The sequence below is a fragment of the Neoarthrinium moseri genome (assembly GCF_022829205.1).
Source record: "Neoarthrinium moseri strain CBS 164.80 chromosome Unknown scaffold3_Wmoseri_CBS_16480, whole genome shotgun sequence".
Taxonomy (NCBI): domain Eukaryota; kingdom Fungi; phylum Ascomycota; class Sordariomycetes; order Amphisphaeriales; family Apiosporaceae; genus Neoarthrinium; species Neoarthrinium moseri.
The window spans coordinates 393,105-412,739 of NW_026055117.1; the positions used below are offsets into that span (position 1 = coordinate 393,105).

A 19,635-nucleotide genomic window follows, 5' to 3' on the forward strand; every position below is an offset into this window, starting at 1 on the left:
TACAACTCAATTTCCATATATAATTGGCCCACGAGACACCCTCTTGATTGCATTGTTATCTCCAAGAGGTCTTGTGACTCGTATGTCAGCTCTTGTGATCTTGGCTTGTGCACTGCTCGACCTTTCACAGTATGGCTCATGTGCGATACCCAAAATGAATAGTACTTTTCAGCTAATTGGCTTCATTGAAATGCGCGGTTCTAGGTAAGTTACTTAAGACGAGACACAGTCAAAACCTTCTAAGCCTGAGGTATCGAAACCACTGCAAACCCATTTCGGCGAGGCGCCACTAGGCCCCTTGATGGAAATGTTTCGCGCATTGATGTTTTGGCATTGCTTTTATGCAGTCAGTCCTCTTTTCTTAGATATTCCAAATGACGATGGTTGGGACTTACTTGAGGTGAAGAGCATACAAGTGTTCCGACTTTCGGGTCGTACTTCTTGGATGTTGTCCCCCAGAAATCGAGGAAGTAAATGTCAGAAATCGTCATGTTGGACTGTGCTGAGTTAGCATGAGCCGCCGCCCTATTGCTCCACGTCGACTCACAGGAAATAGCTGGCATAGGGTCTTGTTTGACTGCCCATAACACTGATTGACCTCGATCGCCCAGTCGTTGTTGTGATTATAGTACTTCTCGTATGTGATGTTCTTGACGTACCCAGCACCACCGCCGCCACTGAGGGTCGGCGCCTGGTACGAGTTAATCCCTGGCCAGACCTTGATACGGGCTCCATCGCTGGCATTGGACATGGAGTTGTTATAGACGTATATGTTCTCGACGATGTCGTATTGATCGACATATTGACCCAAAGAGCCTACGGAAATGCCATGGCTCCCGTTGCATTGCAGACCTTGGACGACAATGTTAGTGCTATTCGGTTTGAATGACACGCAGTCATCTCCATTGTTGATCACGGAGTTCTGAATTATAATCCCATCCGATCGATACGTATTCCATCCATCGGTGTTTTTAGCTGTGACCTTGCCGGTGCTGTGGACGTTGATGGTGATGTCACTGATCAAGACATCGGAGCTGTTTGCGATCAGGTTGAACCACTGGAATAGGTAAGCGGTGTGCTTTCAAAGACTCTGGAACTCTTACGTTGGGGGAGTTGATCATGTTGATCCCAGTAATACTGCCACCATGTAGGCCATCAGTCACGAACAGGATCGGCCTAAGCAATGTAGCGTTGACGGCAAACTCCTCCCACCATTTCTGACCAGCGCCATCTATTACTCCTACTCCACCACCATAAATGTTAACATCAGTCCCACCGAGCTTAAAAAATGATGTTGAGTTCTGGAAATCGTAGTGGAACTCGTTGTTGACCCAATACTCGATGTCGTCGGTAAAGGTGATTTTCCCCGTCAGTGCAATGTCCACACTATTCAAGAATGTCAAGTCGAGAACAGTGCCGATGGTGTACTCGGCGTCGAGGATAACCGTGCCGCCATTGTTGCAGTCGTGCAAAGCCTGCAGAATAGCCGCGGCGTCATCCCCTCCACTAGCTGCGACTGTACAATTCTTCGTCCGGACAGGGGATTCGGGCAGTGCGCGGCCCGCGTTGAATGGATACGCCTCAATGTCCGGCCTTCCAATAGAGGTTTGGCCGGTCTCGCTCCTGGTCGCTTTTGGCGACGCTGCCTGTGACGACGCTGCCAGCGCTGCAGAAACGAAAGCGGCAATACTCTTGCGCAACATTGTGGGAGATGCTAGAAATATGTTCATCCACAGCTTCAGGTTTCGGCCATGCTGCTTATATCGGCAACATCAATCAGCTCGCGGTCAACTATCTCGACCCGAGGCCCGTCTTGACCTCTGGCCTGCGAACCTCTTACGCTCCATTGTCGCCTTTGGGACGCGTTGACCGGTAAATTCGTACGGTACCGCACGTGCATATCACAAGGAGGATTTTCCGTCATTCACAAGGCGGTTTGAACGCCAAGCTCTTCGGTAATCAAGCCGACTTGCCTTGACCGGCCGTCGCATCCTGGTAGTGGATCTGTTCAACGCCCCTGCATCCCCAGGATGGTCAAGGGGTGCAGTTTGGAGAAGCTATCTCAGGAAGTTTAAGGGAGATTGGAGAAGCTCCCACATAGTTTCCCCGCAGATCTGCCCACACTTGGCAGATTACTGTGTGGTGTAGCTCTATCGGTTAAATGGGGAGACCTTGGGGAAGTGGGGGACAGGGATTATACTGTCCAGGGCACCAACTTGATCAGTATATTGACCCGTAAATCATTCCCCGAGGCTCCTTGGTGATCTCGGCGGTGCGTTCCTATGTCGGGTAAGGCTGCGGCTATTTGACATGCCCTCATATTACTTCACCTGATGAGAGACTGCCTGTAAGCCCTCTTGCCTTAGCTCAGGTTCCACCCCATGCGTCGGCATTTCTTTCGCGGAGAAATTGCCCAGATTTTCCCTCCACTCACTACGACAATGCTACTCATGCCGGAACACTGACGAGTCTTGGCTTGGAAAGCTTAGCTATGAGCTTATCCCTGCATGACTGGGATCCGCATGCTCGGGTACTTCCTATTATTGAGGCTTGTTATAAGACCCATCGAAGGCTCCTACGTAAGACAGGTGAGTGCTGATCATCAGCTTTCTGAGTGGTACTACTCATGAGGCGTTTTGTGCTCACAATGATCCCTCACCTCAGCCGCTTGGTGCTCCTCGTCGCGCCACTCTTGCCATTGGCAACATCGGCCGGCAAGACTTGTCCCTCTCAGACCTACGCTGCCTGTCAGAGAAAGACGTCTGATCCACTCTCAGGGTGCCCTGAAGGAACTCTCTACGTCAGTCAAAATGACACGCGCGCAGATTTTCAGAGCATTCAAGCAGCCATCTCCTCGATCCCAAACAATACAGACGCCTATACCATCCTGATCGCGCCGGGGATCTATACAGAGCAATTGAATGTGACAAGACAGGGACCTCTAACTCTTTTAGGCCAGTCTAATCGACCAGGACGCAAGGAGGCTTATTCTGATGTTTTCGGGCACAATACTACGGATAGAGCGCATGCCAATGAAGTCCAAGTTTATTGGAATGCCGCAAATCACGACAAAGTCTTTCCAGATAACGTATATACCGGCGTCCGTAGGTAGATCCCTGGCTTTCAGTCCAAGTGCTCGGCGTCTAGGAGCACGATAACTAAATTCTATATGTGCAGTAACGGTTGGACCGACTTTGAACGCGACTCTGACAGGGTCAGGCCCGACGGGCTTCGCAGTCCCTGATGACACCCCATTCGGATGCTCAGATTTCAGGGCGTATAACATTGATTTTCGGAACGAAGAGTTTCCATACTCAAACGGTCCTGCGCACGCGCTTGGCGTAAGCAGGGCAAATGCCGGGTTCTACTCTTGCGGGTTCTATAGTTGGCAGGACACAGTAAGCCTGAGCTTCCTGACTTCGTGAAACTTGGTTCCTCAGATTTCTCGCTGACATTTTGACAGATCTACATTGGGAAACTCGGAAATGCGTATTTCCACGATGCCATTGTGGCCGGACAGACCGACTTCCTCTACGGCTTTGGCACATTCTACATCGCGAACTCAACCTTGTCACTTAGGAGCTGCGGAGGTGGCATCACGGCGTGGAAAGGGACAAACACGACCTTTGTCAACAAATACGGAGTCTATATTGCTGACTCGCAGGTTCTTGCGGCCAACTCAAGCATAGCGCCGCTGATCCAAGACAAGTGCTCATTGGGACGGCCGTGGAATGCTCTGCATCGCAGTGTTTTCATGAACACCTACTTTGACCCGAGCATTCTTCCTGCTGGGTATACACAATGGTCTGGTCAGCCTAATGGTAATATTGGGGTAAATACCACAATGGCGGTGTACGATGTGTACGGACCAGGTTATGACACGGCAGCGGAAGAGGCCAGCAACATCACAATCGTCTTCGATCAGCAGCAGGTCGCACCGTTTCTTCGCCCGGAAGACGTCTTTATGACGGAGAAAGGAGACCAACCAAATACAGCCTGGATCGACCTGGGTCGCTCGTTTAGGTCGAGCATCCACAAGAGTTAGATTTCTTCTTTCACAGAGGGCGGGTCATCTCAAACTCTCTATCAGTTCAGAATTGTCGTCCCTATCTATAGTTTCTATGCCGAAGTCCCAAGCAAAGCAACCGACCCCTTGTGCATGTGCGCACCTTCTTATCTCCCCATATTCACTTTTGTGACCTTACAGGGGATCATCCCCCTCCACCACCATCAAGTCATCGTCATCATCGTTGTCCTCCTCGTCGTCCAGGTCTGCGACGACCTGATCCTCCTCCCGGAGGTGCGCCATTAGGTGCCGGTAAAGGTGCTCTACGGCGGCGCAAGGGAAGGCGTTCCCGATTTGCCGGCTCACATCCACGCGGTTTCCCTCGAAGCGGTGGTTCGAGGGGAACGTCTGCAAGGCGGCTATCTCCCGCAGAGTGAAGGGTCGCAGCCCGCTTGGGTGGTAGATGTATGACCGGTTTGTGTTGGTCAAGATAGTCTCTTTCAAGAGTCCCTCGCCGTTCCAGGCGGGCTTGGGAAAGTTGGGCCTGCCGAGCTCTGAGTTGACATCATGCAGTGTCGCTCGGCGCTTAATGCTCCGCAAAGCCTTATTAACCGACGTGTAGATGCGGGTGTCTGGCATCTTCGGGTGCGCCTCGCCGGGGCAGGAAGCGATGAAGATCACACGCTGTCTCGGCTGCGGGACTCCCCAGGTGTTCAGCCAGACATGGTGCCAAGTGACTGAGTATCCATGCATCGTGAAGCAGTTCAAGAAGTAGTGGAACATGTACTTGTGTTGCTCGCGAAGAATCCCGAAGGTTTGCTCCACTGTGACGATGCGAGGTCGAAACTTGTAAATGACAGCATGGGCGGAAAGGAGAATCGCCATGTTCTTATCATCGTCCTTGCCGGCTGTAGTATGTGCCGGTGAGTAGTACTGGCAAGGCGGGGATAGATGCAAGACATCGATTCGGTTCTCGTGGTTTTGAACCTGAAGTATCAGATCCGAGATGTCTCTCTCATGAAGATCGGCTTCGGGAAAGTTGGCACGGTAGGATTGGCAAGCTTTTGCGTCGAGATCGCACGCAAGTTTCACGTGGAAGCCTGCGTTCTTTGCACCCCGCGATGCTCCACCGCAACCGCTGAAGATGTCGGCGAAGGTATAGGTCTGGTCCTCCGTGAGGGCAATCGGGGAATCACGGACCTCAACGTTCTCGACGTCAACCACACCGCTGTCCTTGCTTCGCGGGTTATGCGATCCACCTCGAACCTTCGTACCGCGCCATGCGTTAAGCTGTGTATGGCTTGAAACTCGCTTGTCGGGATCAGGTATCTCATGTGCGGCCAAAGCCAGCAACGATCTACCAACGGGCTTTGGAGTGGCCTGTAAGCGCTTGGACGCAGTTGTGAAGTAGGTGACCATTCTCCATCGGATAGTGAGCTTGCCTTGCTCTTCAACCAAGTCAGCTGAGCCGCTAAAGTTGCGAATATCACAGCCGAACTCTGGCCAGTAGGTGTTTGTAAACTGGAATGACCGCTTGCAGATGATATCACCCGCAACGACCTCAATAGCGCCCTGGTGCTCGTCGGGGCGCTCGTCATCTAGATCAACATCTAGGACTTCGACCAGTTCGTTGCGCCTTGGATCGATCATTCCGGCAGTGTTGCGGGTTCTGGTGTAGGGGATGCCACGAAAAAAGGTGTTCCCAGAGCACTTGAAGATAAGTTTGATGATCAAGAACTGACAGCGGTGGGCCTGCTTCACTTCAACGATCTCGACCATATCTCCAGGTCGAAGAACCATCCCGTCTTTGTTGTACGAGTTCCGCTGCTCTCGCTGGGGGACAGGTCTATTGCGCGATATCAGTCTTGGACCGTGAACTGCTCTGCGTCTTACAGGTTCGCCACGAGCGATTAAGACCTGTGGCTCGGGAAAGTCTGGGGAGAGCTCGCGCTTGATGTCGAAGTGTTCGTCGACCTCATCTTCTATCTTCTGCATTGCCTCCGAGTCATTCTCATAGTCAAGTGCGTCTTCATCATCAGAATGGTCTTCGTCTTCATGTGGGATGATGATGGCAGCGGTTTCCGAGATACCGATGTTCGCATAGCGCTGAACGAATCGGACATGCTCCCGACTGAAAAGGGCAACTGCCTCATCATCGGAATCACTGATCTCCAAAGATGGCATTTTGAGAGATGCTAATTCAACACTGGTTGGGGTGTGTGTGTGAGAGAGAGAGAGGGATGTCTGTTGTCGAGAGACAAGAGCAGCACTCAACCGGGTCAATGACGCAGTAATTTTCAATGGCAGAGTGAAACAGTAACCGCGACGTATGAACACGACGATTAATAAACTCAACGACGTATAGGTCGACGGCGTTTGTGTCGACGGTGTATCAAGACGATGAACTATAAAGACGACGAATTATTAAGACCGTCGCCTATCAATCGAAATGATGTATGTCGGGCGAATGCTTATTACGATGAAGGCTGGAAGTGCTGCCATGAAAATGGTGAGTCTTTGTGAATCCAGAGCTGCATATATTCGAGTCGCTTGTCGAATGTGAAAACTGGCGTGTTCGAACTCAACTGCTCAGTGTGGTGAAACTTGGACGTGATTTTCACCAACACAAAGTGCCTTCCACTTCGAGACCAAAGCGATACTGACGCCAGATGAACTTTTGTGCGTGCTTGTGCTCTGTGCTCTGCTGAGCAAACGGCGCACCTTCTTCACGAGTTTGTGGTTGAGGAGGTATTTGGATCGAATCGGATCGGCTTAATGGTAACGGGTAAGGTAGGTAGCGAAGGAGCGTTGCGTTTGCTTCTAGCTCTACGAGCTCCTGTGAGGACGGAAAAATCAGAGACGACCAGTGGCTGTTGCCAAGTCGACGGGATTAATGTTGAGGCGAAGGATTGCTCTTGGGGAAGCAGAACGTCCAAAGGCGGGTGTGGTGCCCGTGTGACTGATGAACCGACCCTTACCTGTGACCCTTGGAGGAGCGGGAATATGAAGAAAATCATGAACGGGCTGCTTCATTTGCCTCAGGCGATGGGCGATCCAGGAATGCACACAACAAGGGAGAAGCCTGATGTAGAAGTTGTCTGAGAGGGCTTGTTCGCTTTCCCGTCTTCTGAGGATTACGAACAATGGGTTACAAAACGAATTTTAGGCAAGGGAAGCGGGTACCCTGGACAGAGATCAGCCTCCTCGAGTAGGCTCAGGCGATGGCCAGTTATGGTTGTTTGGCGTAATAGGTTGTGAATTCATCTGTACTTCGGCGACGGCGGAAGTATCTGCACTTGGCAAGTATGGTGAGGTCCGTCACAGGTAAATAGATTTGGTGCAGAGTTTATCTACCCAGGTCCCATGTATGATGGTTTTCGATCATGTTTACAGCAACACCGTTCTCCTTCCAGACTCTTCCATCTTTCATGACGAAACTTATCCTGCGGAGCGCATACTTGTCCATCCTCGGGTCGGACTCGAGGGCAATGATATCCGCGCGGTTGCCTTCCTCGAACCAGCCGAATCGGTAACCGCACTGGTCTTTGCCGCAGCTCTCCCAGCCTCCGATCATACAAGCTTCAAGGACATCTTCCAGAGGTATCCCGGCCTCAATCATCAACTCCATCTCCCTGGCGCCTTGCCCGTGTGGGAACACTCCAGTATCGCCACCTGCAGCGAGTCTCACACCCAAGTCGTGCGCTCGCTTGGTGTGGGCTAGGAGACTCTTGACCCCGGCTTTATTGAACCTTTCTGCGGCGGCCAGAGTAGGGACCCAGATACAGCCGTGCTGCTTCATCGCTTGTATGAATTCCTCAGTGGCCTCGAAGCCGTGTTCGATAGACGTAACCCCAGCTTTGACTGCCATCATCGCTGCCTTGTAGCCACCGGCGTGAGCCGCTACAGGGAGGTCCGCCAGCTTGGCCTCCTCGACTATCATGTTCATCTCTTCTTGACTGAAAAGGGGGACATTCGGATTTGGATCGGCCGGTGGGAACTCTATGCCTAATTTGTACGGATGCTGTTGGCTTGGAGGGAACCTCATAATCTTCCGACGATAGTCGGCGTAGAACTTGATGACATCACATCCCTCGGCAACTCTCCTCCGCAGGGCCTGTCTGACACCGTCTGGTCCATCCGCCGGGTCCGATGCTGGCGGAGCTCTGGTGCCCCCGTGGTAGTTCTCCGTCCTCACCTCAAAGCCACCGGTGCTGCCAAGGGGGTGTGTTGCGACGAAGAGCCGGGGTCCCGGAATGATTCCACGGTTGATACTGTCACGTAGATTCGCATCGAAGCTCTGCATAGCTTCGGAGCCCAGGTCTCGGTATGTCGTGTACCCTGCCAACAGAGCAGTCCGCACATGGTTCGTGGCGCGCACCACACGCTCAACAATGCTTTCGTCTCTGTGCTGCTCTGCAGCAGGGCGCTCGCTATAGGTTGTAAGTATATCGGTCGTCAGAAAAGGGACAGTGTGGTAGCTGACTTGTAATCGTGCAGAAAGATATGCGTGTGGGCGTCGACGAAGCCAGGCATAACGACCTTGCCGCGTAGATCAATATCATCCGGGCCAAACTCGTTGACATCAGGGCCTGATCGCTCCCATACCGAGACAATTGCCCCGGTCCTGGGGTTGACGACTACGGATACATTCTCAACAAAAGCTTTCTTTTTGGGATCGAACAAGGTCGATGTATGAACTGTAAAGTTTGGTCTTGAAATCATGATGAACATGGGTCGAGAAAGTCTTGTGTTGCTCAATTGAAGGAAGTACGATCGGGTCCGCCATCTTCACCTGCTGGGTGGACCCCGCGCGGTGGATGGGGCTGGGAGGTCTGATCGGGTGGCTTACAGGGGAGGTCGCCAGCTAAAGGCGCTAAAGCTTCCAGTCCTTCCTGGTTGGGAGACGAGCATAGCGCGCACGACTATAGATAGACAAGTATAGAGTCGCTGAGTTGCACCTGTAACTGGTAGTTTCGTTGCAACATGACGCCAATTCATTCTACGGCTTCTGCGGGACGAACTTGAACATAAGAGGCGGCAGAGTAGTGGCGAAGATTCCATCGCGCCTGTCAAACTCCTCACGTGTCGAGCCCGGTGCGAAACACACGTACAAAAATTCTGTCCTATTTTGGAGATGGCAATCCGCTGAGACATAATTGCCAGATTCTTGCTGATGCAAGCATGGAGGACTCAGATTATCCATATAGGGAAGGCATGTGCTTTTTTCTAGTCATTCGTACGCTAATTGCCGACTGGTGTGCTGAATCACTGCTCAAGACAGCCCAATCCGCCTCCTTTCATGCCCTCTTCTCTCTGAAGAAAACGGGCTGGGCCTGGTTTGCCACAAGGAACAAATTGCTCGGGAAATTGCGAGGTACATCCTTGCGCTCCTCCGAGTGCTTCGCTCAAGATTGATTGCTGAAGAATGTCAGTCGGTGCAGCCGGCTTGCCAACTAATGACCTAGTTTAATTTTGTTGCTGCTTGCCTTGTCTATGTATCGCCAGAAGCTGGGTTGACTTTCGAGAACCCACTTCTCTTTATCGAGATACTTGAGAGAGAGGATGATCAGTGGGTTCTTCTGATCATTGGGATTGCGTACGCAGAATGAAAAGCCGTTCTTGGTATACTGGAGCCACGTACGGATCCAGTGATTCTTCATACTCCCAACCGAGAATTAGGGTGGCTCGCTGGTTCGTAACCCCTGCTCGGAAGGCTGGAAGATGCCACTCTGTACCTGGCCGGCAAGTTATCACCAACAAACCCGAAGTTTTAGGAACTTCAATATTATCAAAACTGCGCCGCAGTCAAGTATGTACCGATTCCTTCATGCCCTACCAATCGCGTATGCAAATTGTCCGTATCGAAAACCCGACTTTCCTCACAATATACTGCAGGATTCCACCGGTTCCTGCCTCTCGAAAGTGTTCCTTGGTGTCTTCTGAAGCCCTAGCATAGAATGACGGCCCAACCAACAGTTGACTTCGCGAGTGGCCTCGAAATATTCTATAGACTCAAGTATCTGCCTTAAGTGGTGGTACTTTCCGTAGCCTCGAAGGTACGTGGTCCGATGGGAAGGTTCGCAGTATAAGCCTCTTCACTGAGGCTGTCATAGCTGGGGCGGATACGCACTTGGCGGAGCTCGAAGCTTCTGCATCATATCGCTAGTCTTAGCTCGGTAGGGAACTCTCGAAAGCGAGGAAAGGTGGCGAGCGTGACCTCTGTGGTCATTCCACCCGGTATATATGACATCGCAGGTACGAGTCTGACCTGCCACATGGAAGGTGTCAGCAAGATGCAGACGGCGACGAATCCGAGTGACTATAATGAATTGGTGTCTTCGCCAAGTACGCATCTCGGCGTAAGTGGGGTGCAACTGGATGTGGCGACGTCTCTCGCGACGAGAGGAAGAAGATGGTGAGAAAAAGAGTCGGGCTTTGGGTTGCAAGGTGGCTGACCGGGCAGTAAACACGACGGAAAAAATGTAAGTCAAAGTCTCAACAAACGACGACATGCGCATCAATTGTTCTGCCACAGTGGTTAGCCCTCTACTCTCCAGGGCTGTTGCTGATACTTGGCTGAGTGTTTACCCCAGTAGCCCGGAATGTCGAAGCATCAATAATGTGTGAGGTTACTACAGACACACTACTATAGAATGAAAACAGTGCGCCGATTGTCTGCCCTTTCAAAGTACAATCGAAATTTTCATTGAGCCCGTGGTAGGGCTCACAATCGCGTTCAAGCCTCCGCTGTTAAAAGCTTGATCTTCCGTTTGAATGCTGCCGTAGGTGAACTCTTCCTCCACCACAGCGATTCATATCACACACCCAGACCTCGTTCTGTGATTTGAGGTGAATCTCTACTCAACCACTCAGAGCTTCGTTACCAGAGTCTTCTGGAAGGAAATTCGTCACGCGCCTCTCGCGGCTCCGTTCGTCCATCGTTGGAACACAGCATAGCAGCCATGGATTTCTCACAGGCTCAGCCCAACACGCGCGCCGACACCGACGAGGTCAGTCAACGCTTCATCCCTGTCAAAAGATTGAAAATATTTCCGCCCCGTCCATGTGAGTCTCCTCCGCAGCTCTTGAGTGTTCAATATACTGATCAAAGCTACCCAGCCGCCAAGCGGCCATCGGCTCCCCCTGGTTCTCTGTTCGACCAACGTCCTGGCAGTAATGGCCAGTCGGCGACTTTTAGGAAGACTCGGTATAGCTTTCCCGTGCGCGACGTCGATGCCGTGTTCACGGTGATTGCCCCGCCGCCTCCCCGTTGGAAGGATGACTGGAGTGAGACCGTCGAGCGGCTGTCCGGCCCAGGCAAGTTCACCACCGTTCAGCACCTGGCCAGATTCACTCTGTTCAATCAACTGCCGCCTGAGCTTCGGCGACTCATTTGGCGTCAGAGTTGGGAGCACCGCGACGTCATAGTGAAGCGAGAGGTGGCGGATTGGAGCGAGCAGAGAAGCGGACGCACGTCGCGTACATTCGATTATCATCGCGAGCTCCAGCGAATCCGTGTTCAGGACGCCAAGCTCGCGTATGATCGGTGGGTCCGGGATGTCGATGCAGATGCCGACCAGTTCGAGGCAATTACCATAGATGGAATGCACTCTGAGTCCGAGGGCGAAGGCGAGGACGAGGACGAGGACGAGGACGGCTTTCGAGGCGGCTCTAGTTGCATGAAGAACACCGTCGTCACTCGTACCTGGACTGATACTCAGTCACCGCCTTCCATGTATGTCTGTCATGAGTCACGAAGCGAGACCCTGCAGTACTTTGAGGCAGGTGGCCTGAAACTCCGCCAGGGAATTTCCAAAGTCTGGGTCAATCTCAACCTCGACAACATCCGACTGTCCTTGCACACGCCACTTCACCTGGCCTTCACACAGGAGACCTGCGCCAGACTGGTCCGCATCTCAGTCCCAGAGTTGGCGCCCACACTGTCCAGATTCTCACGGTCCATCGGTCATTGGGACCCGGAGAAGCGCAACTCGTGGGCTGTCCCCAAGGTTTACGGAGTGGAGACACATGATGCCGATTTCAGATATGTCTGGTCTTTGCTGCGATGGAAGTTCCCCAACCTGCGAGAGATCAACCTGGAGCGCTTCACGGAATGCAATCGGTACGAGTCGACCAAGACTCTTCGCCAGAACCAGCCGCTCGATCTGGAGAACTTGTCCCACACGAACTTGGCCGCCCGCGAGGCCAACCTCCACTGCCACTCCTGCATGAACATTCAGCATACCATCAAGAACCGCTTCACCAGTATTGGTCAGACAGCTTACTGGGATCACCTAACTTCCGCCGAAGATCTCGAGCGCGTCTACGACGCGCACTGCATCATGCGTCCGATGTACAAGAAAGAGCGCATCGTCATCGGCGCTGTCAAGGCAGCTGGTACACAGAAGAAGGACGAGGAGGTCGTCGTCAACTACTGGGCCACCAGATGCAAAGAGCGCGGTGCTTTGGGTCACCCGGGCTTTATAGAGAAGGAACCACTCCGCCGGGAGATAGTCGCCAGATCACTGGAGATGTACCTCGGTTGTGCTGGTGACTTTGAGTATCTCCCTTACAAGATCTAGAATTCTTGAGTTGCAGATTCGGGGCATTAGAGGGACCACACGCTTTTCGGTCGTACGGAGAAGGGGAAGGAGATGAGGTCTCTCCAGAGAATTTCTACATGCTAGGTATAAGGGGAGTGCGCCCCTTGCTAGTGACCTGTGGGACATAGAGCTCGCTGGCGCCTCTGTCATTAGCGGCAGACTCTTGCAATGGATGTAGGGGCATTGTCTAATAGTCGTAACGGAAGGCGGAAAGGAAAACGTACCGGGAAACATACAGGGAAACGGAAAGGAAAGCTCGCATCTTGCTACACAGATCGTATAGACAAAGTCAATCAAGTCACTTTGCGCAACGTTGGCAACCCTACCGAGATATTTATTCCATGCCAGTGGTCATGGACTGCCACACATTAGACCAGCGCTAACTCTCGCAAGGGGTAATTAAGTAAGTAGCGTGATTTCCCTTTTCGGTTTTCAAACGGCCGCTGAGCCAATCATAAATCGCTTGCTTGTTGCAAAAAGCTTCTGTTCCTCGCGTGGATAGCAGACGCTTGAATAGATGCAAGCCACCCGCACAAACGAGAGTTGGAAGCTTGCGACTTGGTGGACTGAAGGCTCAGAACTCAGAGCCTGAGATTTCAGTGCTTGACAATCAGTGACAGAATCCTTTGCAACTATATACATACAACAGGTGTACTACGCAATCCAGTAGCTTGCTTAGGTTTCAGAAGTTCCATTCCGGGTCTACCATAGAACCATGGCACGTCAAGAATGCAAACCAACTTCCATCGGTAAACTAGCATACAATGTCCATTCCGTTGTCGCCGTCATGTTCGTCAATTGAAAAGACGTCCCTAGCATCGCAACCGGGCTTGGCGGTCAAAAGGGACGGCCGCTGGGAAATGGCCTACGGAGCGAGGTAATGTTAGCGCTATCCATGTCCGCTACGTCATGACCGAGCTCTGGCTAGGTCCGGGGATTTCTCTGGAGCTCCCAGAAACGACCCCTCAGGGCATCCCACTTCGCACAGCGCCGGGCAGAGCGGGAAAGACAGCAGCAGCCAGGCCACGATGGCGCCCAGCAGAGCACCGACGAAGCCCTTCGCGTACTGCGAGGGCGCCCCCAAGTGGGATCCCGAGGCCTACATCGCCGACCGGGACCTGCACGCCCGCGCCGCCGCCCACCTGGCCCGCGACGACTTTGCCTCGGCCGTCGCCGAGTCCTTCGCGCTGCCCGCCCGCGACGCCTACGTCTACCACGCCATCGTCTCCGTCACCCTGGCCCAGGTCCAGCACGTCGTCGGGCTCGGCCCCGCGAACCGCCTGCACGCCTGGTACCAGAGCCCGGCCCCTCCGGCCGACGACGGCGACGGCCAGCAGCCCTCGACGGCCGAGCCGCTCCCGCCCCCGCCCAAGGCCGACATCCAGACCTACCTGCAGATCTTCGACCCCAAGACGGCGACCCCCAACATCCTCAAGACGCTGTCGCTGAACGCCAAGAAGGGCTCGCTGCGGGCCAGCGTCGCCGCCCACCTGCTGTCCAAGCGGTACCTGCACCCGTCGGTGCCGGGCCTGCAGATCCCGCGCTCCAAGAGCGGCGCGCCCGTGCCGAACCCGTACCTGGACTTCCTGGCCTGGGCCTGCCTGAACCTCGAGTACGCGGGGCCCTGCCCGGAGAGCGAGGCCGTGCGCAGCAGCCACCACGTGCTGCCGGTACTGATGCACCACTTCGGGTGCGCGTGCCCGTCGCACGAGGCCCTGACCATCCTGAAGCACGTCGCGGCCGGCCGCGAGGTCTGGGACGTCGGCTCGGGCAACGGCTATTGGACCTTCATGCTGCGGGCGTACGGGGTGGGCGTGCGGGCCGTCGACAGCGCGCAGAGCAGCTGGCGCGCGACCTGGATCCGGGACACGGTGGTGGCGGACGGCGTCGCGTACCTGGGGCGCAACGGCGGCGGCCGCGACGCCGTGCTGCTGCTGGTGTACCCGATCGTCGGGGGCGGGCTGGCGGGCGGCGCCGAGGGCGGCTTCACGCGCGACCTGGTGCGCGCCTACGCCGGCGACACGCTGGCCGTCGTCGGCACCCAGAACCACAACGGCTACACGGGGTTCCGCGGCATGAGCATGGACGAGTACATGGCGCGCGAGCAGCCCGGCTGGACCAAGACGGCCCAGGTCCCGCTGCCGAGCTTCCCCGGCAAGGACGAGGCGCTGTTCGTCTTCCAGAGGGGCGAGAGGGCGCCGAAGCCTGCGCAGGGAGACGGCAGCGCGTCGGCGTGAAGATGAAGAGAGGGAGTCCTTTATTTTCACATAAATATGGCGAGTATAGCAGGCCAGCCCGTATCAAGTGAAGCCAAGAGACGCTCGAGTCCAAGGATCGACGAATGAGCCCTACGTTGCATGCGGCCGGACGACTCGATTCACGAGGGCCGGCTTCCAGATCTGCGAAGTGGCCGAGAGCGCCGAACATATGCAAAATTAGCAGAAGCCCGCCGATGATGATACAAAGCGCGGCCTTGGATTCTCAATCTTGTCTCTACTCACAATTGTATACTTGGCAATTGTGGAGGGTGCAACGTATCACGTCGCGAATCCAATGCCATCAGGTGGTCAGGTAGCATACTGATAAATGAAATCCTCAACTACCAAATAGTCACATCCAAGATTGTGGTAGAATCACTGTTTGCCCCTTTGCCTTCTGGTAAAGTTTGATTACAGTACGTGACGCGAGCTACATGTAGTCTACCTAGACAGGCTCGCTGCTTCTTATGCGAGAATAGCTATCAGGTCGTTTCGTTCCCTTGTGGAAAGTCCTGATCATCTCTAAAACATTCATTATTACCATTATCGTCATCCTGTCACGGTATTCACGATCCTCCCCAGAGTACGTCGACGTGCGGGACCAAATGCATGCAAAGTTCCTGTCCATATGTAACGCCAGCCGGAAACACCTTATGTCATCAACCGTTTGTCAATCCTTTTCACTCCCATTGCGTCAAGTCGTATCTTACACTCGCCCCTCCAGATCAACACCTGTATATATCAGGCTCAGGCTCTGTTGAAAGTCGCCTATCAGCGGTATTTGATGACAGGGGAGCTCTGTGTTGGAGCGCGTCGCAAGTGCGGCGGAAGATTGCGATGCTCCGTAGGAACATGGTGCTCACCTACGCGTGATCTCGGGGTCGATGGCGATTCGGAAACAGGGGCGACTGAGGCCGGTGCCTGTGCTGTGGTCTGATCAACAGTTGCATGAGCATGTCCAGTCCGCTCATGAGGTAAAGGCGAGTGGTTGCGGGCCGGTTCAAGGGCCTTGGGCACCAAGGGGCGAAGATGAGGAGGCACCCACGCCTCAGAGCTGCGATCCTCCACCTGCTTCGACAATTGTGGAACCGGAGCATTTGTGGCATGTTCAGTCTGTGACTGTAACGTCATAGGTACATTCTCCTTGGTTTCATCGGACGATTCGATCGACGTGGCGTGTTTGTTTGATTTCTCAACAGACAATCTGGCAGGACCCGCATGGCCAGCTACTGCATCCGCAAGTCTGTTCTTGTCTGTGGCAGATTCGTTTGGGATGGAGGGATTCGTCGCACTCTCGGTCAGTGGAACAAAGGGCATAGCCTCAGGTGACAGAACGGACTCGGTTGAGCGAATTCTGCTATGGACGGGACTTCCAACCTTATGAGCGGCTCTCTGGTCTGTCTGCTTCGGAGATAGTGTCTGGGTGTGCTTGGTGTTTGCGGTGAACATGCTGGCAATTCCGATGCTTTGAAACCATGCAGCTCCTGGAGCCTGGATATTGGTGTCCTTGAGTAAGAGGCCTGCTTGATGAACTCGGAGGTTCTGAATGACTATTGACGCGGTCAGCGCAAGCGAAAATGTTCGAAGAACAAGACAGGAAACTTGCAGTGCTTGGCTTCGGTGATGGCATATGCCAAGTGAGGATTGCCTTCCGGGTATCGCGATACCAAAGCGTGCGCGATGAATTGAGCCGCTTGATGCATCTGGATGTGAGCTTTGTTCATGTTATTGAGGTTGCGCCCACTGGGCATCTGGGTTGGGGGAAGCGCTTGCTTGATTTCCAGGAATGTCTGGTTGTATAGCGTCTTTTGGGATTTCACCATATCCTTGGACGACTTGGCCTCATCCCCATCTCGGCAGCGGGCACTAGAAGCACTTAAAATGCCAAGATTCTTCGTGACCATGTCTCCCAAGACGTTGAGGGTAAGTCGGTGTTCCATAATATTGAACATTTCATGCCAGTCAACGTTGTCATTGGAATCACGATGCATAAAGAGCTCCAGTCCTTTCCGAAGGTCTTCGCCGAAGGTGGTGGCGTAGTAACCGGGCCAGCATCTGAATGACTCCTTGATCAAATGCTTGATGTGATTCTTCTGAGACTTCTTGCTGCCTCCAAAGGCACCGCCTAAGAAAACCATGGCTTGATCGTGGAGCCCATCCGTTGCCACGTGGTTAGTACTGCGGATATCCTGAGCACTATCAGCACCAGCGGCGGTGCTCTTGCTGACCTTACCCCATTGCTCAGACATCTTGACAAGTTTCATACCTCTGCGGGGCCCAACTAGCATTTGCCATGGGTCGCTGTTATCATCAAAGCAGAAGACATGACTTCCACGATCCGGGAGCAGTCGACTGGCAGCCAAAGCGTGAATTTCGGCGGCGAAGTTATCGCCAGCTTTAGCCTGTCCCTCGTCCAAGCGGACAGGACCTACCCTATCGCTGTATCTCTTTGGGTCCGCCTCCGATTCAGGGATGAAGGGCGACCCGTGGTTGAAGAAATGCATCACAATCTCTCTCGCAAAAATTGCGCCACACTGCAATACGGGAGTTAGTCAATTGCTGGTCCAGTCCGTTTGCGTGCAACGTGTGGCTCTAGGGACACTGGTCCTTGGACCTCTCGACTGGGGGAAAGTCCGCGGGAGAGAGCTCTTGGCTGTACATACCTGTCGGGCTCTGAAGTCATACGCGTTGCCTGCGGCCTGGGTTTGGTCCTTAGATGAGAGGTTGCGCATGAAAGATGGGTTGATCTGCCAACCAGCCGACGTCAACGAGGGAGTGACGAAGATTACACGGATATCAGCATTGATGGCTCGTCGGATCTGAACGCTTGTAATGGCAATCTTGTAGTCACTGTCGCCAAAGTAGACGTCCTGCTCAAGTGAAGTAAGGCCACAGACAATGATGACGAGCGGGTCATCGTTCTCCTGGGCGAGCTTGGCCTTGGCTGCCAGCTGGCTGATGAAATCGATGGAGAGGTTGTCTGCAGAGGACTCGACGTGGATGGCAACATCATCCTTTTCGGCGTCCAAGCCGTCGCTGATGCTGCAGCCGCTGTGCTTATATCCGTGTTGCTCAGCTGCCTTGTTCGCGTCGACCAGCGAAAGCCATGCCTGGCTTCTGGGGTTGACGTACGGCGCGAACAGAGCCTTGAACGCCATGAAATCAGCGACGTGCCAGCCAAGATCATCGTGTCCCTCACGGCCAGGCGCTACGGTGCAGAGACCGACAACGGCAGCGTTTCTCTCGATATCGGGAGGGTGGCGCGAGACGAAGGTGGCGTCAAGAATATCAGACGTCACTACCAAAGGCTGGGGTGATTCCGAGGGGAAAGCCATCTTAACAGGACGCCACCGAGGTCTTGAGACCGAGAAGCGTTGATGATGTACTCAGGTGCTTAATGTACTCGAAGGAGGGACAGTTCCTACCGATAAACAGAGGGGAGGAAAGGAAGGCGCACTCCGAGATCAACTCGTGGTGCTGGGCGATGGGGATGCTACTTTGGGAAGAGTGGCGTTGAGACAACAACAGTCAAAGTTGCTGTGCGATCGTTGGTGTTAACCCCCACGAACACGATCAGAGATTTTTCTGGTGTTTTCACGGTGCTTTGAACAGGGCGGCGTTCGCAGAGCGGGTCTCATTGTGACGGCGACGGTCACTCTCATGTCGACGATGGTTGCCTGGTGCTCACTGTAGACGTACAATCAGCACCGCAGTTGTTGTCTTCAGCTCGCTTGATTGTAACTATATCTACCGGCAACATCGCATGATCCGTCTAAAACGGGGCAGCGGTCTAAGGCGTAGATACTTTGGCTACGATCCTGTTTCTCTGTAAGTTGCTCACCTAGCAACGTTTCACCAAGTACCATTGTCTTGAGAAGTAGATTCGTCGCCTTGCTTAATTTTCAGGATATATGGGTGCTTGAGTCCTTTCCTGGCACTTCCCACGCTGATACCTGCAGATCCGCTTATCAGTACTCCCAAGGTCTTGCTGACCTGGGGATTTTCATCTGAAGAATCCGTAGCTGTGGGTCTAGCCAAGCCGCACCATTTCCTCAATCCTTTACATTCAAACAGAGAAATGTTGGAAAGGAGTAGTGCTGGGCAGGATCCCTCACTCACCTTGTCCGTCGTGTGGACTCCCTTGACAAACCCATTGTGGCTCCAGCACCACCCAAATCATGCCGAATAACTGCCAATTCAGCCGGTCGCTAAATTGCACAATATCTTTGTCAAATGCCGTCCATTCTCACTCAGTCAGCCAGTGTGCATAGCGGCGACGAGAGTGGTCAAACCGAGTCGTACCGAACCCAGATAATCGCGCCCCAGCCGCCACAAAGCTTGTCAAAGTGAAAACAACTCGAGCGATCTCGTTGTTGCGTCTTGGCAACTCACGGATGCGTCGTTCCTTGTATATAGACTTGGCATTGCTGCATCTCGAGTGCCTCCAGAATGATAGAGTTTTATTGCTGCAAGTCCTTGTTCACTCCGAAAGCATAATGAGTCAGGTCAGAATGCTCTATAATTTCCCTCCAGTAATAAGGGGGGATGGGTTTCCTGTTCGAAGTAGAGAGCCAAGGGGCAATACGTAGGATAGTCGAACGCTTCAAGACTGGCGACAGCAGATAGGGGGCGGCTAGATTGCCAACATGCTGGCCAATTGAGTTGCAGACATTTACAGTACAGCGCCAATGGTCTCTGGAGCGGAAGAATTATGATAGAAGAACACGAAAGAACGTCTACCCTTTCCCGGTCCACCCTGGCCAGGCAA

General features: G+C 53.5%; 7 protein-coding genes across 7 annotated transcripts; 3 read left to right on the plus strand and 4 right to left on the minus strand.

The window, feature by feature from the left end:
• Positions 1-213: 213 nt before the first annotated feature.
• On the minus strand, positions 214-1,703 carry JN550_001507 (uncharacterized protein; the record flags this gene model as incomplete). Its single annotated transcript, XM_049312699.1, has 4 exons — positions 214-336; positions 396-497; positions 548-1,057; positions 1,104-1,703. The coding sequence occupies 4 exons, from the start codon at positions 1,701-1,703 to the stop codon at positions 214-216; spliced, it is 1,335 nt and encodes a 444-aa protein (XP_049176358.1).
• A 944-nt stretch (positions 1,704-2,647) lies between these two features.
• Positions 2,648-4,045, plus strand: JN550_001508 (uncharacterized protein; the record flags this gene model as incomplete). Its single annotated transcript, XM_049312700.1, has 3 exons — positions 2,648-3,104; positions 3,178-3,398; positions 3,464-4,045. The coding sequence occupies 3 exons, from the start codon at positions 2,648-2,650 to the stop codon at positions 4,043-4,045; spliced, it is 1,260 nt and encodes a 419-aa protein (XP_049176359.1).
• A 156-nt stretch (positions 4,046-4,201) lies between these two features.
• Positions 4,202-6,190, minus strand: JN550_001509 (uncharacterized protein; the record flags this gene model as incomplete). The annotated part of the gene is made up of 1 exon (XM_049312701.1): positions 4,202-6,190. The coding sequence occupies one exon, from the start codon at positions 6,188-6,190 to the stop codon at positions 4,202-4,204; it is 1,989 nt and encodes a 662-aa protein (XP_049176360.1).
• A 1,162-nt stretch (positions 6,191-7,352) lies between these two features.
• JN550_001510 (uncharacterized protein) lies at positions 7,353-8,728 on the minus strand (the record flags this gene model as incomplete). The annotated part of the gene is made up of 2 exons (XM_049312702.1): positions 7,353-8,436; positions 8,490-8,728. The coding sequence occupies 2 exons, from the start codon at positions 8,726-8,728 to the stop codon at positions 7,353-7,355; spliced, it is 1,323 nt and encodes a 440-aa protein (XP_049176361.1).
• Positions 8,729-10,968: 2,240 nt separating this feature from the next.
• On the plus strand, positions 10,969-12,588 carry JN550_001511 (uncharacterized protein; the record flags this gene model as incomplete). The annotated part of the gene is made up of 2 exons (XM_049312703.1): positions 10,969-11,071; positions 11,126-12,588. 2 exons carry the CDS (start codon positions 10,969-10,971, stop codon positions 12,586-12,588), a joined length of 1,566 nt encoding a protein of 521 aa, XP_049176362.1.
• Positions 12,589-13,637: 1,049 nt separating this feature from the next.
• Positions 13,638-14,846, plus strand: JN550_001512 (uncharacterized protein; the record flags this gene model as incomplete). Its single annotated transcript, XM_049312705.1, has 1 exon — positions 13,638-14,846. The coding sequence occupies one exon, from the start codon at positions 13,638-13,640 to the stop codon at positions 14,844-14,846; it is 1,209 nt and encodes a 402-aa protein (XP_049176363.1).
• Positions 14,847-15,638: 792 nt separating this feature from the next.
• Positions 15,639-18,202, minus strand: JN550_001513 (uncharacterized protein; the record flags this gene model as incomplete). The annotated part of the gene is made up of 3 exons (XM_049312706.1): positions 15,639-16,417; positions 16,612-17,401; positions 17,531-18,202. 3 exons carry the CDS (start codon positions 18,200-18,202, stop codon positions 15,639-15,641), a joined length of 2,241 nt encoding a protein of 746 aa, XP_049176364.1.
• Positions 18,203-19,635: the final 1,433 nt, after the last annotated feature.